General features: G+C 41.0%; 1 protein-coding gene across 1 annotated transcript; it reads right to left on the reverse strand.

Annotated features, from left to right (window-relative positions):
- Positions 1–5,136: 5,136 nt before the first annotated feature.
- tnpo1 (transportin 1) lies at positions 5,137–24,521 on the reverse strand. The gene is made up of 24 exons (XM_083898971.1): positions 24,426–24,521; positions 24,177–24,290; positions 22,330–22,405; positions 21,663–21,812; positions 21,031–21,137; positions 15,560–15,693; positions 14,841–14,922; positions 14,443–14,565; positions 13,943–14,061; positions 12,840–12,900; positions 12,482–12,650; positions 12,144–12,296; positions 11,638–11,863; positions 11,380–11,551; positions 11,014–11,100; positions 10,813–10,920; positions 10,115–10,273; positions 9,366–9,453; positions 9,186–9,284; positions 8,958–9,053; positions 7,217–7,292; positions 6,293–6,392; positions 6,118–6,192; positions 5,137–5,263 (listed from the first exon to the last, which is right to left on the reverse strand). Exons 2-24 carry the CDS (start codon positions 24,279–24,281, stop codon positions 5,156–5,158), a joined length of 2,673 nt encoding a protein of 890 aa, XP_083755097.1. The 5' UTR covers positions 24,282–24,290; positions 24,426–24,521; the 3' UTR covers positions 5,137–5,155.
- Between the last annotated feature and the right edge of the window lie 367 nt (positions 24,522–24,888).

The raw sequence follows: 24,888 nt of genomic DNA on the forward strand, positions 1-24,888 counted from the left end.
CCCCACCTCGAGACTCCACCTCCACTCGGCGGCTTGGTCGCGTCTCTCTCTCTCCGGTTTCTGCACTCTCGTTCACAGACAGACGGACGGACAGACGAAACAGCGCTGCCGATGGTGGACACCGTCTCTGTGCTGCTTTCAAGTGCTCTACGGAAACTCCAGTACTTCATGCACACCGCTGAAGCAGCGACACAGTGGGGGGATAATTATGTGTGAATGCGATATTCAAACAAAATAAATATAAACATTTAAAAACGCACTCAGTTCGTATTATTACGCTGAGAATTTCCTGCAGAACGTGCCTTTAATCCGCGCGATCTTAAATTTGCTCAGACGCACAGATAAAAGGAAAAGTCGTCATTCATTTTCAATGACAGGTAAACATGTCAGACATTATTTGACAGAAACAAGCTGAATACAATGCATTTTGAGCTATTTGTTTTTGTATGTATTTAGATCAGTTTCTGCTTCGTTACTAACGTTATGTTATTCTTTTTTATAATTAAATAATTTCAAGTGTTTCCTCATTCATTCATTACCATGTTTATAGCTTGTTACCGACACCTGTTGATATTTTCCCACTAGTATTTTGTACTTGAATGCAGCACACGTCCCATAGAAGTTATTAACTTATTCAATATATATTATTATACAATAATATAATATTAATATACTGCTGCAAAAAGGTAAAAAAAAATCCAAAATATGAGAAAAATACAAGACAGAAACTCAAGAGTAATGTAAACAATTTATTGGAACAATGTACAGACTCAAGCAATGGTAACCGGTCACTTGAATGCAGCACAGGTCCCATAGAAGTGTAAATAATGTGGCAGGAGAAAATTTTATCTTATTAATTATTAATCACCCACATTCATCAACATAATAATATATATATATTAATATACACTAATTTAATATTAATATACTGGTGCAAAAAGGTTAAAAAAAATGTTAAAAATATGAGAAAAATACAAGACAGAAACTCAAGAGTAATGTAAACAATTTATTGGAACAATGTACAGACTCAAGCAATGGTAACCAGTCACGCTCACTATATCATCTTACAAATATTACAAAATTACTACAGTACAATATAGATTCTTTGCATGATCCAAAATATTTGGTGGCCCCAATAAGTATTAATTTTAAAATTCAGCAGCTTATTTAAAAAAAAAAACAAACAAACATATCTATCAAAATGAAGTTTTTTGTTTCTTTTTGCTTTTATCAGCAAAAAAGATGAAGGCAGATAGTCTAATCAAGTTTGAAGGCTAAAATGAGAATACAGGAGTTCTTTGACTAGACATTCCTCAATATTGGTGGATGCTTTATAAAATACAAATTTCCAATAAAGCTTCATAGAAAGTCAAAACACACAACGCGCTTACAACACGGTGTCCTTAAGTTGTCGACCTGTTTCTTTGCTTTTTAAATGAGGCATTTGCAAAACAACCAACGAAGCCTCAAAGCATTTGCTCTGAAGGCATTGTGTACATATTACACTTAATATTACCGTAGTCTGATAACAATCACTTTCGACAAGAGATACATTAAAGTATGTGCAAGTTTCCTAATGACCCTTTCCCTCCATGGGTTACCCATTTTTAATATGAAGGGCAGGAGATTCACTTATCACTTATTTAGCTGTAGAGGATGTGAATAAAGTTGTACACATTGAGGGGGCAAAACGATGAAAACGAGTAACACTGAATTACAGACGACCTGAGGTTAACACATAGGAAAAACACTTTTTTTTTTTTTTCAAGTAGTGAAAACACAACTACAATGTATAGCAGCAGTCGAGTCAGAAATACAGCACAGCAGGGGCTGGGGTTTGTTTCATAGACCGACATTCTCTCAGTGAACGACCGGCAGGACAGTGGACACACACTTAAATAATGCACACTAACGTACGCCCCCCCCAAAATCAAACTACCATATTTGTTTTTGCATGCCAAACAAGCTGGAATGTGACGGACAACGATCACTTCGCACGACACAAAATGACATGGCACATGTACGCCTCTGTATTCCATGATGCATTTATATCCTGTGTTTTCACTCACAATAAATCTAAACAGACTTGTTTACAGTATACATTTCACATTGTTTATCAGAGAAAACTAAACTACTCTTAAAAGTCTAATAACCCAATTCAAGGTAGATTATATACTAACTACTCATCAATTATTGCATTAGGTAAATACATTTTTAGCAGCATCATTTCATTAATGCAGTGTTTCCCATCCCTGGTCCTCAGGGAACACTGCCCTGCCATGTTTTAGATGTGGCCCGGTTTTTTTTTTTGTTTTTCAAATAATGTAATGTTTCAATTCTTTTGTAAAAAAATAATGTTTTCACTTTTTTTAATTTAAATAATAATAATACAATTATATTTCAATTCAAAAAAATGTAATGTTTTAACATTTGTCATTTGAAAAAAATTGTTATATTTAAAAAAAAAAAAATTCAAAAAAAATAATGTTTCAACTTTTGACCATTAAAAAATAAATAAATAATGTTTCAACTTTTGACCATTAAAAAAAAATTGTAATGTTTCAACTTTTGTCAAAAAAAGTTCTCAAATGTTATGTTTTATGACTTTTGTCATTTAAAAATGTTTTATCTTTCAATTTAAAAAAACATAATAATAATGTTTCAACTTTTGTAAAAAAAAATAAAATAGGAATAATAATAATAATGTTTTAACTTTTGTTAAAAAGAAATGTTCAAAAATGTAATCTTTCGTCTGAATCAGGCGTTTTTGGAGCAGGGCAACATCTAAAACATGGCAGGGCAGTGTTCCCTGAGGACCAGGGTTCCCTGAGGACCAGGGTTGGGAATCACTGCAGTAATGATCTGTGTTCACACCAGGGTCATATGACACGGAGTATTTAGGGCCAAACTGAAGATGTTCTTTTTTTCTTTTGACAATAAAGTCCTAATTATAAAAATTACATTTTGATTGGGGCTTCACAAATTCAGAAATACTTCATATTTTTTGGCCCATCAGCACCACATTATATTTAGCATAAGGACTTTGGAGAGATTGTGCAAGAAACTGAGTCTGTTGGGAAGAAAGAATCACACAGACATAACACTGGTTCATTCTCGTAAAAATTATGTTTTATCTCTCTTCAGTTTGGCCATAATACTTCGTCGTAATATTATCAAGGATTTGGCTACAATTACTTATTTCAAGCGCATGAGATTTAAATTTTAAGTGCATGTCATGTTAAAATACTGCAGTTATTACTCTGGCCAGCAGAGGAAAAATGACTGGCTGGGCATTAAAAAATAATTAAATTAAGTTTAAAAAAAAAAGACAAAATCCTCACTGTCCAACCCATCATGGAATACATTCAGCCTATGTCTGTAACTTAAACACTTACACACTTAATTAAATAGAACAGCACAAAAACAACAAAAGACATCGACATTGTAGTTTCACAGTTTTTTGTTTTTTTTTAAACTTTACATCCAGCTATGGGGTAAAAGTTAAAGGAGAACACTCCAGCAGGGTTTAAGTGACATTTAGGACTGTCCCAGAGTTAAAATACCTACAATGCTTACTGTTTATGTACTTTTAAAACCTTAATTCGAAGCTTCCCCCTCCCCCTCCCGTTATCCCCACCTCCCACTATATTGGGCTGTGAGGGGCCACCGACATGCAAGAGACGAAAGCATCCAAGTACCCCGACGAAGCACGACCACCCCAAGAACATTACACAGTCATCCTCAAGATCATGCTTTGAGCACAAGAAGCCTAACGACTAATCGGGGGAAAAAAACGTCAGCACACTGAGAAATAAACATATCCAACATTGATTCGATGAGCTGCGAGGTTCGAATGGCCACCGACGGCTGTTTAGCGTTGCTGCGGGTTTTTAAATCCGAGGAACAGAAGACGACGAGCGACTCACTCAAGGACGACATCGACTGCGTGTGCTTCTGCTTCCTCGTCTCTCCTCCGCAAGTGAGCGTCTAAACAAGCTTTTCGATACGAACGTCCGTGTCGCATCCGCACCACGAGAACCGAAACCGCGGCATTCACTGCACCGTTACATCACAGCCAAGACTCTTGTTTGTTTGTTTTTTTTACTTTCAACACCTCATTTTGGTGCAAAAAAAAAAAAGCCGTCATGCTACGCTACAGCTGATTGCTGTAATTATCCGGTAGAGGAAACAGAAAGTACTGTAAATAGATCAAAACATACGAGGTCAAAGAAGAGCCTAAGTACAGGGGGAATGACAGCCGTCGAACGCAACGCACATCACGAAATATTCAACAGCTTTTCACAATGATACAAGCATGCTACCTATTCTCAGAAAAGCTTGCCCGTAAAAAGAAACTCTTGTGCTCTCCAGTGACATAAATAACAGCTTTCGCCCTGCTCACGAATAGGAACACTGAAAATCATCTTGTTCTGTGTGATATTCATTATTTTAGCTGCTGATCCTTAACCTTTAAGCTACCTTTGTCTTTAAAGAATCTCTTAACGAACTTCTTCTTAAGGTGAACACTGGTTCGTTCCAGTGGTAAAAACGCTATCTCGTTAAACGACCGCATGCCGTTCGCCGTAAAAACCCGACATAGTTTTTAACGCGTAAATGCTCTCTTCTGCGCAAACCTCTCAACTTAAGAAAAACTTGTCATACGGCCGAAATGAAAGAGCAAACGCTTTGCATTTCTTTTCAGTCGTTCAACTGACAGAAAGTGAAGAGTTTGGAGAAGAAAGATAAAAAAAAAAACAGAAATATCCTTATTTCTGAGTAAGATGTGATTACATGAATTTTCCTCCCATGATTAGGTTGTTCTGCCTGTCCCTTTCCCCCATTTGCCTGTGCATCGGGGCTCTGAGCACTGCAGCTACCACCTCCCTTCCCACCCCGTCCACCAGGTCGGGGAGGGGCCCGAACCCCTTCCCTCCCCTCAGTAGGCAGACCCTTCCCCCCAGTAAAGGGTAACATGTTCCCTGGGTAAAAGAGGTTCCCCCATTTTGTCTCCCAAAGTGAATAACCTGTGCAGAGACAGAGAGACACGACATTAAGTACCAAAAACAGGACTTCTCAGGTTGATTCCATGCTGTGTTGAGTGACCATCAGAGAAGAAAACTGACCCCAGTGATGAGGCACACCGCCAGGGAAACGGTTAGACCCCGTAAAAGGTTGCCAGCCGCTCCTTCAGTGGCATCGGGAACTGGTCTGAGAACCGTCTCCAGTTGTCCTCTCCCACCTGGTCCTTAAACCCGTGAAGGATCTGAAATTCAACACCGGGAGAGAAGTTCATACCATGTTATAAAGGAACGCCGCCCTTCAAAAATAGATCATACGCATGACAAGGTTATTACGAGTGTCACACTGTGCATGTTTCCGGTCCTCCACTAGGGGGCAGGGGAGCTACTGAGTGAGTGAATGAGCAAATGACCTCAGTGAACCATCTATCTATGAAGTTGTGTCTGTCTGTGACAGGCATATCTCGCTGACCGTGAGTCAGATCGCCCTAAGATTTTAGATATGGGTTGAGCATGGCCCGATGGTGTGCATCCTTGATTTTCAAATTTTTTGAAGTAATGTTGGCTGATTTATTAAGCTACACCAGGCAGGCAGCGGCTCATCAGCAGCAGCTGCGCTGTCTGGAGTGGGGAGGTGGGAGTAAAGAGGCTGTCTTGTTTCCAAAGGTAAGCTAGCGAGGCTACGATTAGCATTAGCGTAGGGCTAACATAACACAAACACTGTGCAACCTCATAGGCACAACGCAATTTTTTTTTTATTAGCATTAGCGTAGCTAGCAGTTGTGACTGCCAGCCACGTCAGTGTAAAATTGTGTGGTGCCTAATGAGGTTGCACAGTGTGTGTATTATGTTAGCCTACACTAATGCTAATCGTAGCCTTGCTAGCTTACCTTTGGAAACAAGTTAGCCTGTTAGCCTTTACGTTCCTTATCATGCATTACCATAACAGAAAAATCTTCTTCAGCACCCACTATAGGAAAACATACTTCCTACAGACACTGCACTCTTCTAAAAACATTTGTCCATTTTAAGCAGTTATTTCGCTTGGATCATCTCAGGTAGATTTGCAGCTAAACCTGTATTCACTTTCAGGCGTTACCTTATAGAACATGTCTCTGAGATCCTCCTTTGGATTTACCCAGGAGGCCACTGCGTCACAGAAGAATATAAAGTCCTGTTCCAGAGGAGAGAGAGGTGAGGTGATATTTTAACTTCCAGAGCCATGAAAAAAAACAACATAATTAGCATCATAGCATCTTAGTGCTGGGTCTCACCTGCACTACACCTCCTGGATTTACACTGATCATAGTGCAAATTCCTCTGAACGCAGAGTCTTTCTCCTCATTGTCTCTTATATTGCGTAGTGAGGAGCACCTGGCGACAGGGACAGCCACATTTAACAGGAGACACGTCGAAAACCCAGAAAATAACACTTTTAGATACTTGTAGAAACTACTAATAACTTCTATGCATGTGAACACATCTTTTTCACTTGCTGGAAAAGTAAGTAACAGTAAATATATATATATTCTATGTGAGCAGAACAATTGTGTCTACAACATGACCTGAGATAAAGTCAAGCATGCACACCAAAACACAAAAAAATTAAAGAAATATAAAACACTACTCTGAGCGCATGTAACTTCACTTTGTCTTCATCAACACCTCGTCTTTAGCACCTTAAAAATAATATTTCTCTTTTGGACAGATCGAGTACAGAAGGTTTGGGGGACACTATGGGACAAGGCACATGCAGCTGGGTGACTACTAAAAAGAGAAAGGGATTTAGGAATTGGTCTTTTGCAGCAAAGACTGCAGCCTTTCTCTGTTGTTGAACCAGCAGGCATGATCCCATGCATCTTTTAGGTTGTTACCGACAGTTAACAATGACAAAAAAAATCAACGACAACTAGAAATTAAACAAATTAATGTATAATACATGAAGGTGCTACAGAGGCAAAAACACAAAACGATAAATCACAAGGAGGACCTAAAAGAGGACAGGGTTAGTCACATGGTTGGCAATGATTACAAACTCATAGAGAAAAGAAAATCAACTGAAAAAAAAGACTTCTTTTGAGGAGGAAAGAGGAGAAAGGAGAGCAACAGGGGAGAAGAGGGAGCAGCAGAAGACAGTGGAGAGCATAGAAAGAAAGCAGAGAACAGATGAATTAAATAAAAGATTGAATAATACACACCAGGGTCTTATAAACTGCTGTAGCATGGGTGCCACCTCTTGAGGACAAACGTAACCAAGACGACCAATTGTTATTGCTAAGGTAACGCAATCACGGTTACACACCACCAAACGCCAACCAAGACATGAGCAATGAGGAGGGGGAGGAGAAAAAAATAAAGAAAAAACAAACAACTCAGAGACATAAATCAACAGAATCTGTGTATGATAATAAACAGAAGATTTCACTAGTGTTGATTATTGCCGCCCCTTCAAACGTGAGGAGGAATGTAAAATATGACACTCTAAAAAAACACATACAACACGTTTAAGGGAGAACACACCGACAACTTTGACAGGACATTCATAGAAAAAGGCAAACAATGGCATGTGCTTTCGGAAATCTGGTCGGAAAAGTGATTGAAGTGGACCAATTTAAAATGTGTCAGTGTTTGGTCGCTGATATGTGCGTGTAAAAACAATAGCAGATGACTCGAGATTTCTCCCTTAAACTCACAAATGTTAATTTTCAATCAGAAAACAGAAATTTGTATTTTATGTCTTTTTCGAAAAAAGAAATGACAAGATTACTCCAAGGCAACTACATGGAGGGAGACTAGTATCCAGCACAGCAGGTTCTTATGAGGCAGAGAGGAGGGAGGACCTAAGTTTCAAAGACACAAAACTATGCAACATTCTCATTAACAAACAGGCATTTATGAACAGTCCAATGACACATGCAGAAAGCAGATGGTATGCTCATTAGAGTACAGTTCAGTGCAGGATCGGCTGATCCAAGTCAAAATGGATCAAGGTTTTACTGCCACACCCACGTGGAACGGCGGCATTACGTGGCTATGACTGACCAAATTCCGCTGATAATCATCGTAGACAGACGTCAGATTTAGATCGAAACATCTCTTATTTTCATTTGTGTTTTCAAGTTTTACATTGAAAACAGCAAAGCAAAAACGTCCCACTGGTCAGACGCAAACGTGAGCGAACTCTTGCGAGTTATATTGTGTATCCTGCATCAAACATTGGCCATTCTTCAACAACATTTAACATCTATTAGCAGATATGCATCCACATTTAAATAACAGTAAATAAAAGCAACAAATAAACTGACAGCAAACAAACAGGAACACATCTACTAGAGTCCCTAGTTTTTTTTTTTTCATTTTATTTTGGCGGGTTACACTTTCACCCTCGCATGCACCATCAGTCTCTGACTCCTGACATTAGAACTTGCAATTCAACTCGTGAGAAGAATGCTTCTTGGCTTACGTGTCCTAACTTTTAGTCAGTCATTCATGACTTGTTATTGTTTCAGTGGTCAGTAAGTTAACTATGTGACACTAAGGAATGCATCTCTACCTGTGATTTATCCTCTGCCTTTACGGTAGACTAGTAACACACGTGATGGTGCAGAGTCAAACCACATTAGTAAAACTCCAAGACTGGGCGCTTACACGGCTCGCTTGATTCAAGATTGTTAAGCATTTCACACCAGGGTTTGCCCTGGGTTTCCGTTTCATTTATTACCTCGTCAGGCCGCCAGAATGTAACTCAGTAGAGAAAATACTTAACATACTGTACTGTACTGGCGAAACCTGTAAGGCTCAAGGCTTGGTGAGGGCATGACAGGCACCCAAGTGAGTGTGGTGAATCCTGGCTGAATGAGTGTGTGTGTGTGTGTGAGCACTTCCCTGTGTATGTGGTGACATGGCTAGCTCTGGCTCAGCACTGCCACCAAGTGGTACCTGTGTTTTCCAGCAGAGTCTTTGGAGTATTGGGTCTGTTAATGATCTCGACCAGCTGGTGCAGCACCATGGCGATGTACGGCTGCATTTCGGGCCCTGTGGGTGTCAGAGAAGGAAGCGACAATGGAAAGAAATCTGTTGACCGTGCACTCCAGTGACTGTATTTCCATAACAATATTAAGTGTAAATCATATATTGGGAACATTGTTTATGAAGGCAAGCACTCACCCATTTGTACAGCTATCTCTCCAATTGCCCATGTCGCATTGTTGCACACTGATATTAACTCTGGGTTTAAATTAGTACCCAGTATGGGCATAAAATCAGCTGGAAGGGGGACAATGAGTCAAATTAGCAACAGACAAAACTATTACCAAACAGTTTCAGAATCAGCTGCACAGAAACTACCGATGCATGGTTTGACGTGCTGGAAACAAGCCTTGGTCAGATCTCCGAGCAGAGCAAACGAACTCTGGCGCACTTCTGGCATTTTGTCCTGAACAGACAGAGAGAAAAACAAACGGTCAACAAAACAGCCGACTTCCATCAGTTCACCAGGCAAGTGACGTACCAAGACCCGGACACACCACCTCGGACAGTCATTGACCATGAATGGTCCTCATTGGGTCAGTGAGTGCAGCAACGTCATCTCTTGTTGGCGTTAATCGAGTGTGTTGAATTGCTGTGATTAGCTGTATAGCTGCAGCCAATCGGATGATGTGCAAAGACATGGAAATGAAGTAGCATGGTGTTATACTTAAACGACGAGGTGTCCATTCACCAATACACAAGCACATATTTTTTTTGCATTAGCATGCTACTACTTTGCAAACCTGTTTCCAAAGGTAAGCTAGCGAGGCTACGATTATTATTAGCATAGGGCTGACATAATAACGGCGTGGCCGACAGCCACAACAGCTAGCTACTCTAATTTTTAATGTGTATGTGTGTAAAGTATGTATGGACATCACTGGCAGACTGTCAGGGTGGTGTGTCCTGAGCTTTGCACGCACACACACACACACAGACACACAGACACACACACACACACAGACACACACAGACACACAGACACACAGACACACACACACACACACACACACACAGACACACAGACACACAGACACACACACACACACAGTGTGACAGGTCTTTACCTGCATGCACTGATACATGAGCGTGAGGATGTTGCTACGAGCAACCAGCTGCTCAATGGTTCCTCCCAAACCCTCAGCGAGTCCACTGAGAAGATCCAAAGCCACGATCATGAAGTCTTTGTCGGGGGCTTCATATTGGTCAGGCTGTGACTGATAAAGCTGGAGCAGTAAAGGACAGGGGGAAAAAAAAGAGAATACAAATTGGAATAAATTTTACGTGACAAAAGACTGAAAAAAACTAATGATATCTTTCACATCGTTTACCTGAAATTTATACTTGTGAATGTGTGAACATGACCTCTTGGCCAACAATCCTTTATTTACACATCCAGCAAACATTAGCATTCATTTATATTTGAGCTTTATGCAAGCACAGTTTTTTTATTTTTTTTGCATTAGCATGCTACTACTTAGCAGCTAACTTGGCGAACCTGTTTCCAAAGGTAAGCTAGCGAGGCTATGATTAGCATTAGCTAATCGAAAATTTTATAAAATTGTGTTGTGGCTAATGAGGTTGCACAGTGTTTGGATGATGTTAGCCTTTACGTTCATTATCATGCATTACCATAACTGAACAATCTTCTTTCGCTCCCACTATAGGAACACATACTTCCTACGGGCACTGCACTAGTGTACATATATGGGTATGTGTATTTATGTAAAGTATGTATGGACATTCAAGGGTCCTGTGCTCTTACCATGGCTTGAGCGAGGGTTTTCTGGACCAGGTTGACACAGCGTTGATACACAGGTTCACAGTAGGGCAGGAAGCCACTCTGCAGGGCAGTGGCTACCGACGACAAACACTGAGGAACACAGATACACACTCGGTGATCTATCTGTCTGAGGTTTTCATTACACAACTTGGATTGATGCATTAAAAAACATTAAAATCTCACTTCTAACAGAGGGAAAAGGTCTTTGTCTTCGTCTTTAAGCTGGTTCCATTTCTGGATCAGGGGAGGCATCAACATCTGGATGTACTCCTGTTAGATTACATGGATTAAATTAGTCAGTGTGCTAGTAATACGCGAGGAAATAATTGCAGTACATAATGCTTCGGTCAAGATGTTCAAACAAAAACATTGAGCAAGACTGGGGGAGTGGGTGGTGTTTGTTGCTGGCAGGATGTATTTCACAATAACATCTGAAACTACACACTTTACTAGGACTAAGAGGGGAAATGAGGAAGAAGGAATACAACAGTGTATGCTAATTTTATAATAAAGTGAAACTGGGTGAAGCCACGTTTTTGTCCTACTTACCGGTTTATTCAGATGGTGTCCCACCGAGTCTGCCAGCGTTCCAATGGCATCATAAAGAATAAGCAGATTCTTGTGCTGGTACTTGCTGAAAGCAAACACCAGCGTGTCGAGGATGAATGCCAGGTAGGGCACCAGCTCTGTACAAGCCTCCTCCTCCAAAGTGGCAAAGGCACTGGGTAAAGGAGAGATTAAAATGTGAAGAGGGAAGAAAACGTTGTACAGCAAACAAAGGGAAACTGGGGTAAACATGGGGTTTACCTGCAAGCAGCCTCCTGCACGCGCTTGTTGCTGTCCAGAATGCGTTTGAGCAACTCCGTCATTAGGGGCTTCAGGTAGACGTCTGGAGGCTGGCTGACCACCCAGTGGGCGTAGCGGCTCAGTGTCCAGCAGGTGATTGAGCGAACCAGGGCCTTCTTATCAGCCAAACACAGGACGAGGTGGGGGATGAGCTCCGGCAGGTACGGGATCATGCCCTGCATACAACCTGGAGACAGGGATAACAACAGCGTCAACGGGGGGGCCCATACTTCTGCATTCATTCTTTTCAGATTGAGGTAGATTTCTTTCAAAGGTGCACACCTGACCAGAGCTGCAACTAACAATTATTTTAATTATTTATTTAATCGATGAATCTGCAGATTACCATCTTGATTAATCGATTAAGCTTTTGGTCCATAAAATGTCACAATGAATCACTTTCAAAATATTTGCAGTTTTGTGCCATTTATTCAAGTTTTTGTTCTTCTTCTCCTCCGTCTACTTACCTTCAGCGATAGCTCCCAGCACGAGAATGCCGGACTCTTTAACCACCCACTCTGGATGGAAGAGCAGCTCTTTGAGAAGGGGCAGAATGTGCAGCAACAGATCGTCCCTGAAGACGTTGGCCAGCACATCCAATGCTGCCGCCGAACACTTGCCTAATATTTGGAGACAAACAAAGAAGTGTGCAGACAAACATCATGCAGACGTCACACACACACAGACACAACACAAAGAGTAAGACAGACGGGAACATAGATTCAAAAAAAGTACTTTTTAGGAAAGGAATAAAAGATTTTGAAAGAAATGTAAACGATTCCCTGTGCATTTAAACCGAACTCACGTAAGTTCCAGTCAGAAATAGTATCATCATCATCCAGTTCGTCATCGTCGTCGTCGTCGTCCTCGATCCCATCACCCTCGTGTTGTTGGGCGACTGTGCGTGACCGATGGAAGCGTGGACGGATGTCTTGCTCGTTGTCAGGAATTGCCTCGTCTTCTTCAATGTCGCCCTGATAATGAGATAAGAAGTTTTCCCCGTCTCATGTGCAATCAATTTACACAATTATTGTTTTTTTTTATTGCACTACATTGTCAGTGTTTGTAAAATGTGTTTTACAAGACATCTAATATCCAATTTAATTGGAACCGTGTGTCACAGTATCACCAACAGGCACAAATATCAGGCAATATGAACTGACCTTGAGCAGAATAATGTCAATCTCGGAGTACTTCATCCCGTTGACAAGCACCGGAGTGAGTCTGGAGTGGAAACCAGAGGTAAAATGATGAGAACAAAGGGCAAGGATAGGTCAGAGGCCAAAAGCCATCAGTCACAGCCGATTCCTGCTGCGGCACGGTTTAATATAACAGTGTGCTGACAGATGTTACAGCTGAGGTCGACAGCCAAGGTTCTTAATCAACCGTCCTGGGCTGAGGAAGAGGAATGCATCACTCTTTCAGGGACTAACTGCCAAGGTTGTGATTAATCAACAGCTTTCGATATTTGTATTAGAGTGTCTCTTTGTGTGTTGGAAGTAGGCGTGTTTGTGTGTGTGGGTTTGGATGCTTTGGCTGGACATTCTGACAGTTAGATTAAGGGTTGGGGTTAGGCATTTGTTATGATGGTTAGGGTAACCCTAACCCTAACCCAAGTCTATGAGTATCCTCAATAAGAATGTTGTACGAGCGTGGGTGTGTGTTTGTCCTTTGACCTTTTCTGGCATAAACACTGGTTAAGTTTAAGGCTAAGATTTGAACTGTAGTTAGGTTAAGGTTAGGTAATGGATAGTGTAATGGCAAATTCAATTTCTTGGTCTCAGAGCTAGAGCCTTTCCCTAACACAGAATACCAGGTCCTTTTGTGTATTGTGTATTGTGTATTGTGTATTATATATTGTGTAATTAGGATGTCTAGCCTGAACTTTCTACAACGTCTGCAGGGAGCCGGCTACCCGATACCTACAGTAGACAAATAGGTGTGAAAACACGGCCGGGAAAGGCAGACTCCTTTGTCTATTGGAGAAATGCAAAAGGGGAGTTGCTCAGGTATAAATGTGGAGGGCTCACTTTGCTCTAAGTCTTTCTCCAGCTCGGATCACTCCTGTGAAGATTGACCTTTTCCTTGCAAAGGAAATAAAACCTTGTCGGCCAGCAGAAGTTCTCTATTTCATTCTTCACCAGCAGCAGATCATTTCCACAACAATAGAGCTCATGCTTTGTTTACGCTGTCCAAATGAATGGAAGTCACAGTCCTTAAATAGATAGCTGTGCAAACGTGTGTTTGTGTGTGTGTGTGTACTTACTGGGAGAGGTGTCCACACAGCACTTCCTTACACACCGGCTGCTCGGCCAGAGTTAACCAGAACTCGCAGGCCTCCAAGGCAACGTTTTCATCTTGGTCCTGAGTCCTCAGTAGCATGTACTGTGAGATTGAAATGAAAAGGAATCCAAGTTCATATTACAGACGTTACGCTTCGATTTCTAAAACTTGTTATTGCGTTCTCAAAAATGTAAAAATATCTGCAGCCCAACAGCGACACAAGTACAGTGTCTTGTCCACAGGGTGTATCATTCATGGACAAGAGTGTTGATGCTCAACCAGATAAAAATGGCCAAGGAATGCATGCATAAATAGTTATTTTTTAGACATTGTAGACTTCCAATACAGTTTACTTTAAGGCGCCATATGTAACAATGTGTAGAATCGGTTCATCAAATCAGTACGAAGGAATACGGTGCATAAATATTCTAAAGTGATCAATTTAGAACAGCTCCGATTCATACGACGCTGGGTCTCACTCACCTCGATGATGTTATGCATGTGTGGCAGGAGCCGGTCCAGACGGACCTCCAGCAGCATGACAAGAGCTCTGCACACGTTCTTCCTCACCTCTGGTTCCTCATCTGTCGCCAGAGCGAACAGGTTCTGGAGGGAGAAACGGGGTCAAATGTCTTCTTTGAGTTGTGAGGAAAAACGGTGTTCGGTTTTAGACGAATACAACAGTTGGTTCTTCCTACAATTCGTTATTTTAAATACATGCTACTCTAAAATAATCGATCGGGTAAAAAGTTCAGCGAGTGCAAGTCGGAGACATAAAGGTCAGGTGAGACATAAAGCACAAACAACCTGCTTTTATTTACTGAAGCACCTGTTGTGTGTGTGTGTGTGTGTGTGTGTGTGTGAACTGTGGAAAGACTCACCTCGATGAAAGCGTCGATGTGCAGCATCAGAGCCTGAGTCCTGCTGATGATGAACTGATTGACGCAGGCAATGGCGTGAGACCTGCAACACAATAACGCCAGCGTGTCACACCGTCATGTTTACCTCACATGCTGCACGCCATGAATGCAGCCTCTGTCTTCTTCTTCTTTCTTCGAAACTAAACGCGTTTAACCGTCTGACACGGGAAACTCCTTACCACAGCAACAACAGACCTGCTACATTATAATAGACGGAGACCTCAGCCATCCATTTACATAGGGCTGCAACAATTAATCGATTTGTCAATTATTCCTGGAAATAAATTGCATTAAATCTGTTTTACTAATCTTTTTAAACACAAAGACATTTCTCTGATTTTTTAGCCTCTTAAATTACCTGGTTTTATTTGCTCCTTTATACCAAAGAAACCATGAAAACATTTATATTGTAGGTTATTTAGCAAAACAAAACATTCATGAAGATAATCATTTTGAGGTTTAGGAAAGAAAAACTGGAAGTATCTTCAATTGCAGCCATACACCTTCATAAACCTTCATTACGCCTTAATAAAAATGCTACATATGTAATCATCTTTCTGAACAACATACTAATAATCATGTGTCATGAGTTAAGAATAATACAATTACTCACTGAAACTCACTTAAAGTTAATGCGCGAGACTGAAGGTTCATAAAAATAGAAAGGAGAAGAGTCATACCTAATCTTCGGACTGTTGTGCTTAAAAAACTGTAAGAACTTGGGGATCATGACGTTGAGGGGACGGTCCAGCATGTCGCTGTCCAGGATCTCGGCAGAGTCTTCGCAGATCTTCTGCAGGGCTCCAAACGCTCCCTGAAAGACGGAGAGAAACATGGACGACACATGGGGAGGAAAAAAAGAGAGAGATGAGAATTCCACTGTCAGGATACCGGACAACTACTGAGATACTGGAGACACCATCTGTGTGTTAGCAACATAACTCGAAAAATTCACGGACAGATTTGGATGAAATTTTCAGGAAAAGACGGATGGGACCAGGAACAAGTGATTACATTTACATTACATGGGCCTGATCCGTAGATGCTATTACTATTTTGTGGAGGGGGCTGAGCTGCCTTGGCGGAGGTCTGCGCTCTCCGAGTGCTTTTCTAGTTCTAGTAATGTGATTCTTGAGTTTTCCCACACTTCATTTATTTTGTTTTATCCATTTTAATGGATGGCTTTTCCTGGTCATCATAATAATTATATTGAAGCAATTTGTGAAATATAGTAAAAGGCACCTAATAATACATCTTTAATTTGAATCCTCATTATTTGTGTTCTAGCAAAGTTTGACCTTATTTATTTAGAGGCAATTTCATTGTTTCTAACACACGTAAATGTCTTTATTTAACATTAAAAAGCCTGAGAAAAAGCCAATCAGAGATGGCAGACTTCACCCCGTTCACGCAACAAGCCTCTGGCGGCCTCTGTTGGTCATATTGGCAAGTGCAAGTGTGGAAGCACAAACAAACAAACAAACGGACGGACACCCAAAAACATAGTAATAAACCAGGTGTTATCTCCCTTGGGAAGCTCAAACAACTCAAACAAAGAAAACTTTTCACGAATCCAGAGAAACAACCCGAGTGCAGCTTTTCATCTCCATATATCTCCCCTATAACGTGATACAGCCGAAACTTATCCAGATATTATTTATAAGCCATGTCGCCCATTTCACTGTCACAGAATAATCAAAAATAGAGCAGTTGTCACAAAAACTGTGACTGTGCGCCTACAAAATGTCCAATAGGAAAATAAGGCGCCCATTCCTGACATGAAACAACATCGACAGTCCAAACATTCATTATTCTTTCTACTGGATCTTTCCCAACATTCAAAACATATTTTTTTTATCCCATTGCACGTCCATATTTACTGAATATACATGGTGAACAAATGTATGAGAAGAAAAACAAGCTTCTACTGTGGCAATAATGTCTTGAATGTTATTGTGCTGTATTTGTGTGCTCAAAATCAGGTTCAGTTGGCTCACCAATGCTGCTGATGTTACCTTCAAACAGTCTGTGAGTGTTCGTCGGACTTAAACACACACACAGACACACTCACGTCTGTGTCTTGATAGATTGTTAGTATGCTGTAAATATGCTGCAGATTCCACCGTCTCTCACAAAAATGCAGTCTGAGAAGCATAACACAAGAAACAGCGCCGACACTGACGCCATCGGAAACGTGTTTCCATGGAGACGACTCTCACGTCTGCATTCCTTTCAGATGACAGACTGATCCACACTGGTCGTCGATGCAAAAAGAAATGCGAAGGAGTGTCGGGGGGGATAGATAAAATGATGATGAAGGTTAAGGCCGAGACCGTGTCAAGGTCACAGACGCAGTGAAGCACGCATCTGGTGAATCAAACCATTAAAAAAAAAAAAAAAGATTTATGAAGTGGAATCAGATAATGCCAGATTAAGCTAAATTAACAATTGAAGAAATTATATGTCGAAAATTACATGCAATTTAACCTGCAAATAATTTGATTATCTATGAAGCAAAACCTGAAATTCAAAGCTTTGCTTTTTTCCCTGTTCTGTCATTGTAATGGATAATAATGGATATTTTACTAGTCAGTTGTTTTGTGAAGTACGCACAAATAGCAATATCTTTCAAACAACAATCACTATATTATCTTAGACGATATATCGTTCCCACCTCTAATGAGGAGCAGGTCACGGCACAGTTCACGTCAACACATCGGACGCTAGGGGTGTGTCAAAATATTGATTTGATGATACAACGCAATGATAATTGATACGCCAGGGCAAAAATCTGTATTTTGACTCATTCGCTGCCATTGACGTCAACTGCGTTTTCTCGTATTTTGGTCAAAAACTGTGTTTTTAGTAAAATCAGCCTATATTCTAATGCCAATTACTAAAGAACAGGAAAAAGGTAGAAACAACACTTTTGTACCAGATGAAAGAAGAAAGTCTGTTCCTTCTTCTGGTAGTTTCACTGTTTACATAGCCATAGAACACAATATTCTGTGGGTGTCGATAAATGGGTCAAAATGCTCGAAAACGGCTGGCAGCGAATGAGTTAATAAAAAAATTAAACCACAGTCTCTTCATCATGGAGTCGGACATTTTCTTTTCTTCAGTTCGCTATTAGATTGTTGTGCAATGGATCGACTGTATCGCGATGTTATTGCTATCTTGGACCATGTACCTACCGTGTATCACATTGTATCGTGAGGTTCCCTGCGATTCCCAACCCTACAGGGCACTGTCGGTGTTCGTAAGAGTGGAGAGTGTGTCGGGGAAAAGGGCAGAGAAATGGGAGTGGCCTTCGGGCATTCCGGTGATGCTGAAGTGTAATCCACTCTTCAAGAGCAGCTATGAAAGGTTGTTAAACTCGAGAATGTAACTCACACAGTTGACAGCGAGTCAAGGCAAACACGGAGAATGCGTCCAGTCAGTCAAACGGCGCCTTCAGGACCCCTGAAACAGGACTGATGTGATGGTCCACATCGGCGCGACGGTGACGGAGCATTTTCATACGCGAGCGTTCACCCTCAAGAGCGAACATCAAACCTGACCCTCACAACACGTAGCGCAACCACTTTGCAAACGCCATTAATCATGACAGTAAAACCGCTCTCAGGCAGAACCTAAATAAAGACATCCACCAACACTGCACTTGGGTTCCAATACACCTGCTTGTGTCTTTTTATAGAGCATGCGGCGAGGCTTACAGTGTTGGCTCTTCCTACTACAGCTCATCTCTGTCCATTAACAAGACAGGGCTTTACTGCACAGCTGCAACTCCGAAAGAACTACGGCAGTTTTTGCATCTGATTTATTAAATATGTCCATAACCATGAGAAAAATAAACACAGTGACCTTCACCTCAGATAGCACGTCACTCACACCGAACACCTACACACCACCGATATACAATGTATGCATAATGAGGACAAATCATCGAGTGACATGGATTACCTCGCACAGAAGTAAGTGCATTTCACATTGCTCGGATAGTGAAAAGCATATGGCACCGAAACACTGGCAGCCCACTAATATACACCCAAAATAGATATCCAAATCCTCGTAGCAGTAATGATAAGGTTTATTTAAGGGTCTCCATGGCAACAGGCAACACCTTCACCAATTAATTTGGAATGACACACAGGTATTCGCAGAACCAAGGTCTGCTGCTGCAGAACTCCCACGTTCACTTTCGGCTGAATAAAACATAATAATCCAGTGAGGATAACTGAAGCGACTGCAACTGTTCAGAGACGGTACATTTCAACGACACATGATATATCGCTGAGCAGAAATACACTTGTCATGATGATGTCAGTTTAATTACCATCAACGTGTGAGACCAAACACAGGCTATTAATTCAAAACGAAGTTAAAAAAAAAATTAAAGGTCCCATATTATATCCTGTTTCTCCAAGTTCACCTAGTTCCCTGGTGTCCTAATGAACATGTCAGTGACATGCTTTGGTCAAAATACCATAAGGATGAAACACCACAGCAGTTCAATCACCCTGCCAAAATTGCCCTGTTCAGAACGCTCGGTTTAGTCGTATCTCTTTAAGTCCACCTTAAAGGTCTGGTCCACCTTAAACAAAAAGAAACTTATGGGACAGGAAATAACATCAGACACAGAGGCTACTGGGAGCTAACAGCAGTTAGCATTTGGAAAAGTGATCATTTGCAGGCTCAAGCAGGCACATTGCATAGCCTGTGACCCATTTTAAATAGATTTTTGCACATTTAGCCTCCAGATTGGAAACAAAATAATTGTATTAATCTTCAACATCAGACCCTAAGAAGAATATTTTAAAAACAAACAAAAACACTGTAAGTTGCTGAGGGGTTGCTCCATTTAGTCACTGTTGGGCATTAAAAGGAACACGCATACTTCTCGATCCTCCTCGGTGAATAACTGACCTAAATCTCATCTTCTGGAGGAGTTTCATCAGAGAGGCATACTGTGGTGCAACAAGGCTGCTTTCATTTTTTTCAAATAATCATGTGGACATTCCTGCTCCAAGGCAGCGATGGGTAATCCTGCTCGGATGCATTTCACACGCCGCTTCGACGCAGCTGAATTTAGCATTACACTTGAACATGTGCCTTCATTAGTCTGTGTGCACCTCCTCTATCAGATTAAGATTCCTTTATTGTCATTTCACACACGCTACACACATGGAGCAATGACATTAGGTGCAGCTCTGTTCCAGTGCAATGATTGCATTCATTCCTGCACACTTGTACCAGCTGATTTCACAGGCTCATGCAGCTGACAGCTAACATCCTAAGAGTTTATTCAAGATTCAAGATGCTTTATTTATCCCGACTTATGTGAGGTTAAGTCTGGACACAGATCAACTGATCCAGCATCTTATTTATCTACCATTTGAATTTCGAATTTGCTAATAAATACAACTCTTCTGGTTGACGTGTTCAAAGTCAGATAATGGGGTCGTGTGTTATACACAATATAATCTGAAGCTGTGACTGCTGCTGCTGATCCAGCTGTGAGTCTGCCATTAGCTCATCGAGACAGCAGGAAGCTCTCCAGCTGCCACTTAATAGATGATGCAGCTCTCTTCTCTATCCACGAATAAATAAATAAATATATAAACCAAGAGCAGTGCTGTGTGTCTCTGCTGGCTTACTTATACTGTAGCACATGCATAACATTACATTATGATCACACTCAGACATAGACACAGAGTCACAGAAAAGAGCTGGGGTGCATTTATTCCAATTTAGACTGAGCGGAGTTGTGCAAAATAAGTCAAGAAGGGGACATCTAACATCTAAGACCCTAAAAATGACAGTGTAGTCCCTAAAATCCAGAATTTCAAATGGTATGCCGAATGAATGTCCCACTTTGAGTCTACTGATAATTAAGCTGTCAATGGGACATGCCGATTACAAGTATTAGACATGCTGATTTGATGTACACATAATCATTGTGTGTGAATTTTTAAGGGTTTCTGTCATGCAGACATGGGCGAGCATCGTTGTCTGTATAAGGACAGATTTTACGGTCTAAAAATAATAATCTTTTGATTTATTTAGCATATTAAAAGGTACTCAAAGGAACTTAAACAGAAAGACCAGACAAACGAAACCAGACGCCACAAGATCCAGAGTTTATCCTCACCTCACACGTGTTGTAGTCCTCAGAATCCAGCAGCAGGCAGAGCTTAGGCAGGAGCTCTGGCCAGTTTTGTAATTCTCCTTTGGAGGCAATCGTGGTGATGAGGATGCCTGTCGAAGAGCAGATTTACGATACTGTAAGTCACAGTGATGTGACAGACGCACAAAGAATACACACACACGACTGTGTAATTCACAGTCACAAAAGAATCCCAGACATTCACATTCATTGTAGAATAGTGTTTATACTATTTGTATTAGTTTAGCAGTGTCAGAAAAGCAAAATACTGGGCCTAGGATAAAATAACAGATCAATTTATTATGATTCAGTTACAAATGTAATTACTACTATTAGTTTGAGTGGCTTTTTATTATTATTGTTAATAATAGAGCATTCTCTGATTTCAGCTTCTGAAATGTACATTTATGAAATACATTTATTTGTGGATAAAACCAGAAATTTGAAAAAGTTTACAGTGTTACACAGATAAAACATCTATTCAGTTAGCTGAGATACTAATACGCAGATGACTCTATAATGGTCATAATTGTTAGTTGCAGCCATACAAATAAGCATTACTCATCTTCACCGGCATCTTTATTATTTATTTATTGGGTCCAAAAGTGGTCACTTACCCACAGTGGCCCGGATAAGGGGAGAAGAGTCTCCGATGTTCTGGAGACACTCGCCCTTGATGAAATCAGACACGCCATTGGGGAAGTTCTGATAGTGGGCCTTCACATTGTTCTTCAGTATCAGCCCACTCAGGGACCGCGTTGGCTCATCTTGTAAAGTGGAGACAAGAGAAGTGAATGAACGTTAGTGGAGCCACAGTAAAGACGTCAGTGTTGTGAAGGTCACTGGCTCGATCATTGCATTCATAACAAACAGCCTCCACGTTGCTTTTCATTAAACCCAACACCGTTCACGCAAGCATCGGAATAAACCATGAACTGCGACTAATATATTATCTACATTTATAAATTGATGGTTCTACTTTTGGACTCAATCATCTTTTTTCTTTCCTGAATATTTGTGGCTTGTTGGATGTGAACTGTGAGCGATGTCTTAACACCTCTTAACATTTGAGTCATTACTGCGTAGACAGTCGAGCCAAGAGCCGAGCGGTGTGCCAGGAATCAGGTTTAAAATTAGAGCGACCCATATTGCGAGCGCCACGTCATCCTGTGGCAAAGATGCCATCGGCGCAGCCGAGTCATGGCTCACGCCGTCAGAAGAACGCGGTGCAAATGCGACGCAATAAAAAAAATAAAAATAAAAAAAAAGTACAGATTTTCTTACCTTCTGATTTTAACTTCGTCAAAACAAATATTAGATAGTTGTTGAAGTCTGGAAACTGGTTCAGCTGCTCGAGTCTCTGTGGAAGTGGTTGAGGAAGACAAGGTGCCAACTGTACTGTAATACGTCACGTTAAAAAATAAAAGATGTGAGCACAAAACCAACATAAACACTTTCAGCTTAAGAGATGTAGAAAGAGCAGGTGTTAATGTTTTCAGGAGGCATGTGTGAGAGGGAAGTGGGTGTATGCTGATTGTTGAGGTCATAAATATGTAATTTGCCTGACTGAATACTTGACCAACCACATGGCACATTCAGAGTTATAACAGCAGCTCTGCAGCACATGACTTAAAGGTGCATTATGTAATAAATCTAAAGCAACTGGCCATAAAATCCTCCGCATAATGTTCATATAACAAACTGAACTCACAAACAACAATACAGCCAAAATATTTGCATAAAAAAAAATATTTTGCAGACCGTAAACCCCGTTTATGTTTTGTAGTCATGTTTTGGCATGTGGCGCCATCTTCCGCCGTCTACCAATCATTGCAGTCAGTAGAGTCTCAGCTGCCAAGCAACCACGGATTGCCAGTTACGTCTGAGCTACAATGGCGGAGAAAACGAAACCAAAAATACCTCTGTGTTTTGAATTTGAGTGAAGTAAACGTTTTTGGCCACATTCTTACATATGGCGCCTTTAACGACTCGGTACATATAACCTTCGGATCAGCATGCAACCAAAAACATTAGCGCCAGCAGGATGCAAAATATATATTCTCCACAATTAAATTCTAATCTCTAATTTGGTAACAAAATAAGAGAGCAATAAAACAATGTTAGATGCTGCATTTAATTCTTCTAGATTTCTGGAATGCATTAATTATTTGGTTATAAATCAATTTACGAATTGAATGCCAGCTTTTTTAATAACAGGTTTGATTTTTTTTTTCCAGTCAATATTTTATTTGCTAATATATGCCACTAAAATGACTATCTTTTAACATTTTACAGACTCTACTGACTGCAATGATTGGTAGACTGCGGTAGGTGGCGCCACATGCCTAAACACGAGTTCAAAACATAAACATGATTTGCAGTCTGCAAAATATTTTTTTTAATGCAAATATTTTGGCTGTACTGTTGTTGTTGGTGAGTTCAGTTTGTTATATTAACATTATTCCTGAGTCTCTGACATATTAGGAGGATTTTATGGCCAGTTTCTGTAGATTTATTACATAATGCACCTTTAATTAAACAATAATAGTGATGATAATAACAGCACCATTGTCGTTACACCATTGTGACAACTGTCCTCAATTATAATATAGATGATACTGAAACAACTGGTTTTCTCTTTGTAAAATTATAACATTCTGATCATTCAAAAATATATAAGAAAAATTTAACACTGTGGTGTCAAGTGTTATTAGGTGGCTAATGATAAAGGAGGGGGTGTTGCACGGATTAGCTCTGCACTCATTATTTACTGCTGGAGACTTGTACGAGGTAATAAAGGGCGTTTAGGACTGCGATTAACTGCTAGGCTGAGCCATGCGACGTTCAAGTGCACGGTAACTGTATTACCGTGACATAACACGTCAGAATCTACTGTTACAAAGGCCCAGCAATATTCGGCACGACACGGCCCTGCTACACGACACGGAGCTTATTATCACTCTATTACCTAATAAAGACACACAAAAACGCAGCAACCAGAGACTACGGACTAGCTTATAACGGTTCCATACACCCGGCTAAGTCTGCTGCTGGTGTGGCTATAGCTAGTTAGCCTGTTGAGTGTCACATCGCTGTCAGAGCAGAGGACAGTGTGGCTGAGGAAAGGATACTTGCTGGACGGATCTCTGCGTGGACGTATCCGGAGACTGAGACTCTTTCAGAAGCTGTAAAATCTGCTGGAGTCCCTGCTCGTCTGGCTTCCACTCGCACTCCATCTTGCTCTGCTGCAGATAAAGGAACAACATGAACCGACACCGCTAATTCCTTCTCCAAAAAAAAAGAAAAAGGCGAAGGGGGGGGGGGGGGAATCTAAGTTTCCCAGACGCATTCATTGAACGTGGACACGGAGAAGCGTTTACCTGTTCGGACCGAGTGTCGCTGGCTCTCCGCTGAAATGTGACCGTCCGTCTAGGTTTTCAGACATGGGCCTGCTCACGGCAGAGACACCCGTTTTCGCAACAAGCTGAAGAAGCTGTGGGACAAACAGTGCGGCGGCGGCATATAATTGGCTGGGCAGTCAGCTGACGCACGACCGAGCGGTCCTAATACCCGACAAGTATTTTTACATTTAACAAGCTCACGGAAAAAATACCTTTAACTCACAGCTAGACGCTCAAGTAGGTTTTAATGCGTATACATTTAAAGACGGCAGAATTTATGGCTGCGAAAGAGAGCGCAACAACACGAAGGTAACGGAGAAGTGACATATTTCCGACTGCGCGTGAAGGCAGCACGGTGTGCCTGAGGGTCACGCTGTTCTATTTTGTTCAAACGCAGAATGGCGTCACCTAGCGGCTGGTCGTGATACCTTTACCTCTGCCA

This window comes from Microchirus variegatus (genome assembly GCF_963457635.1).
Source record: "Microchirus variegatus genome assembly, chromosome: 1".
Lineage (NCBI taxonomy): Eukaryota > Metazoa > Chordata > Actinopteri > Pleuronectiformes > Soleidae > Microchirus > Microchirus variegatus.

Excerpts from the sequence above, each read along its gene's own strand:
- tnpo1 (XM_083898971.1), bottom strand. The coding sequence starts at position 24,281 with ATGGAGTGCGAGTGGAAGCCAGACGAGCAGGGACTCCAGCAGATTTTA. Across the intron at positions 12,651-12,839 it reads TTGACATTATTCTGCTCAAG|GGCGACATTGAAGAAGACGA; the intron begins GTCAGTTCATAT and ends TCTCATTATCAG. Across the intron at positions 11,864-12,143 it reads GCTGGGAGCTATCGCTGAAG|GTTGTATGCAGGGCATGATC; the intron begins GTAAGTAGACGG and ends CCCTGTCTCCAG.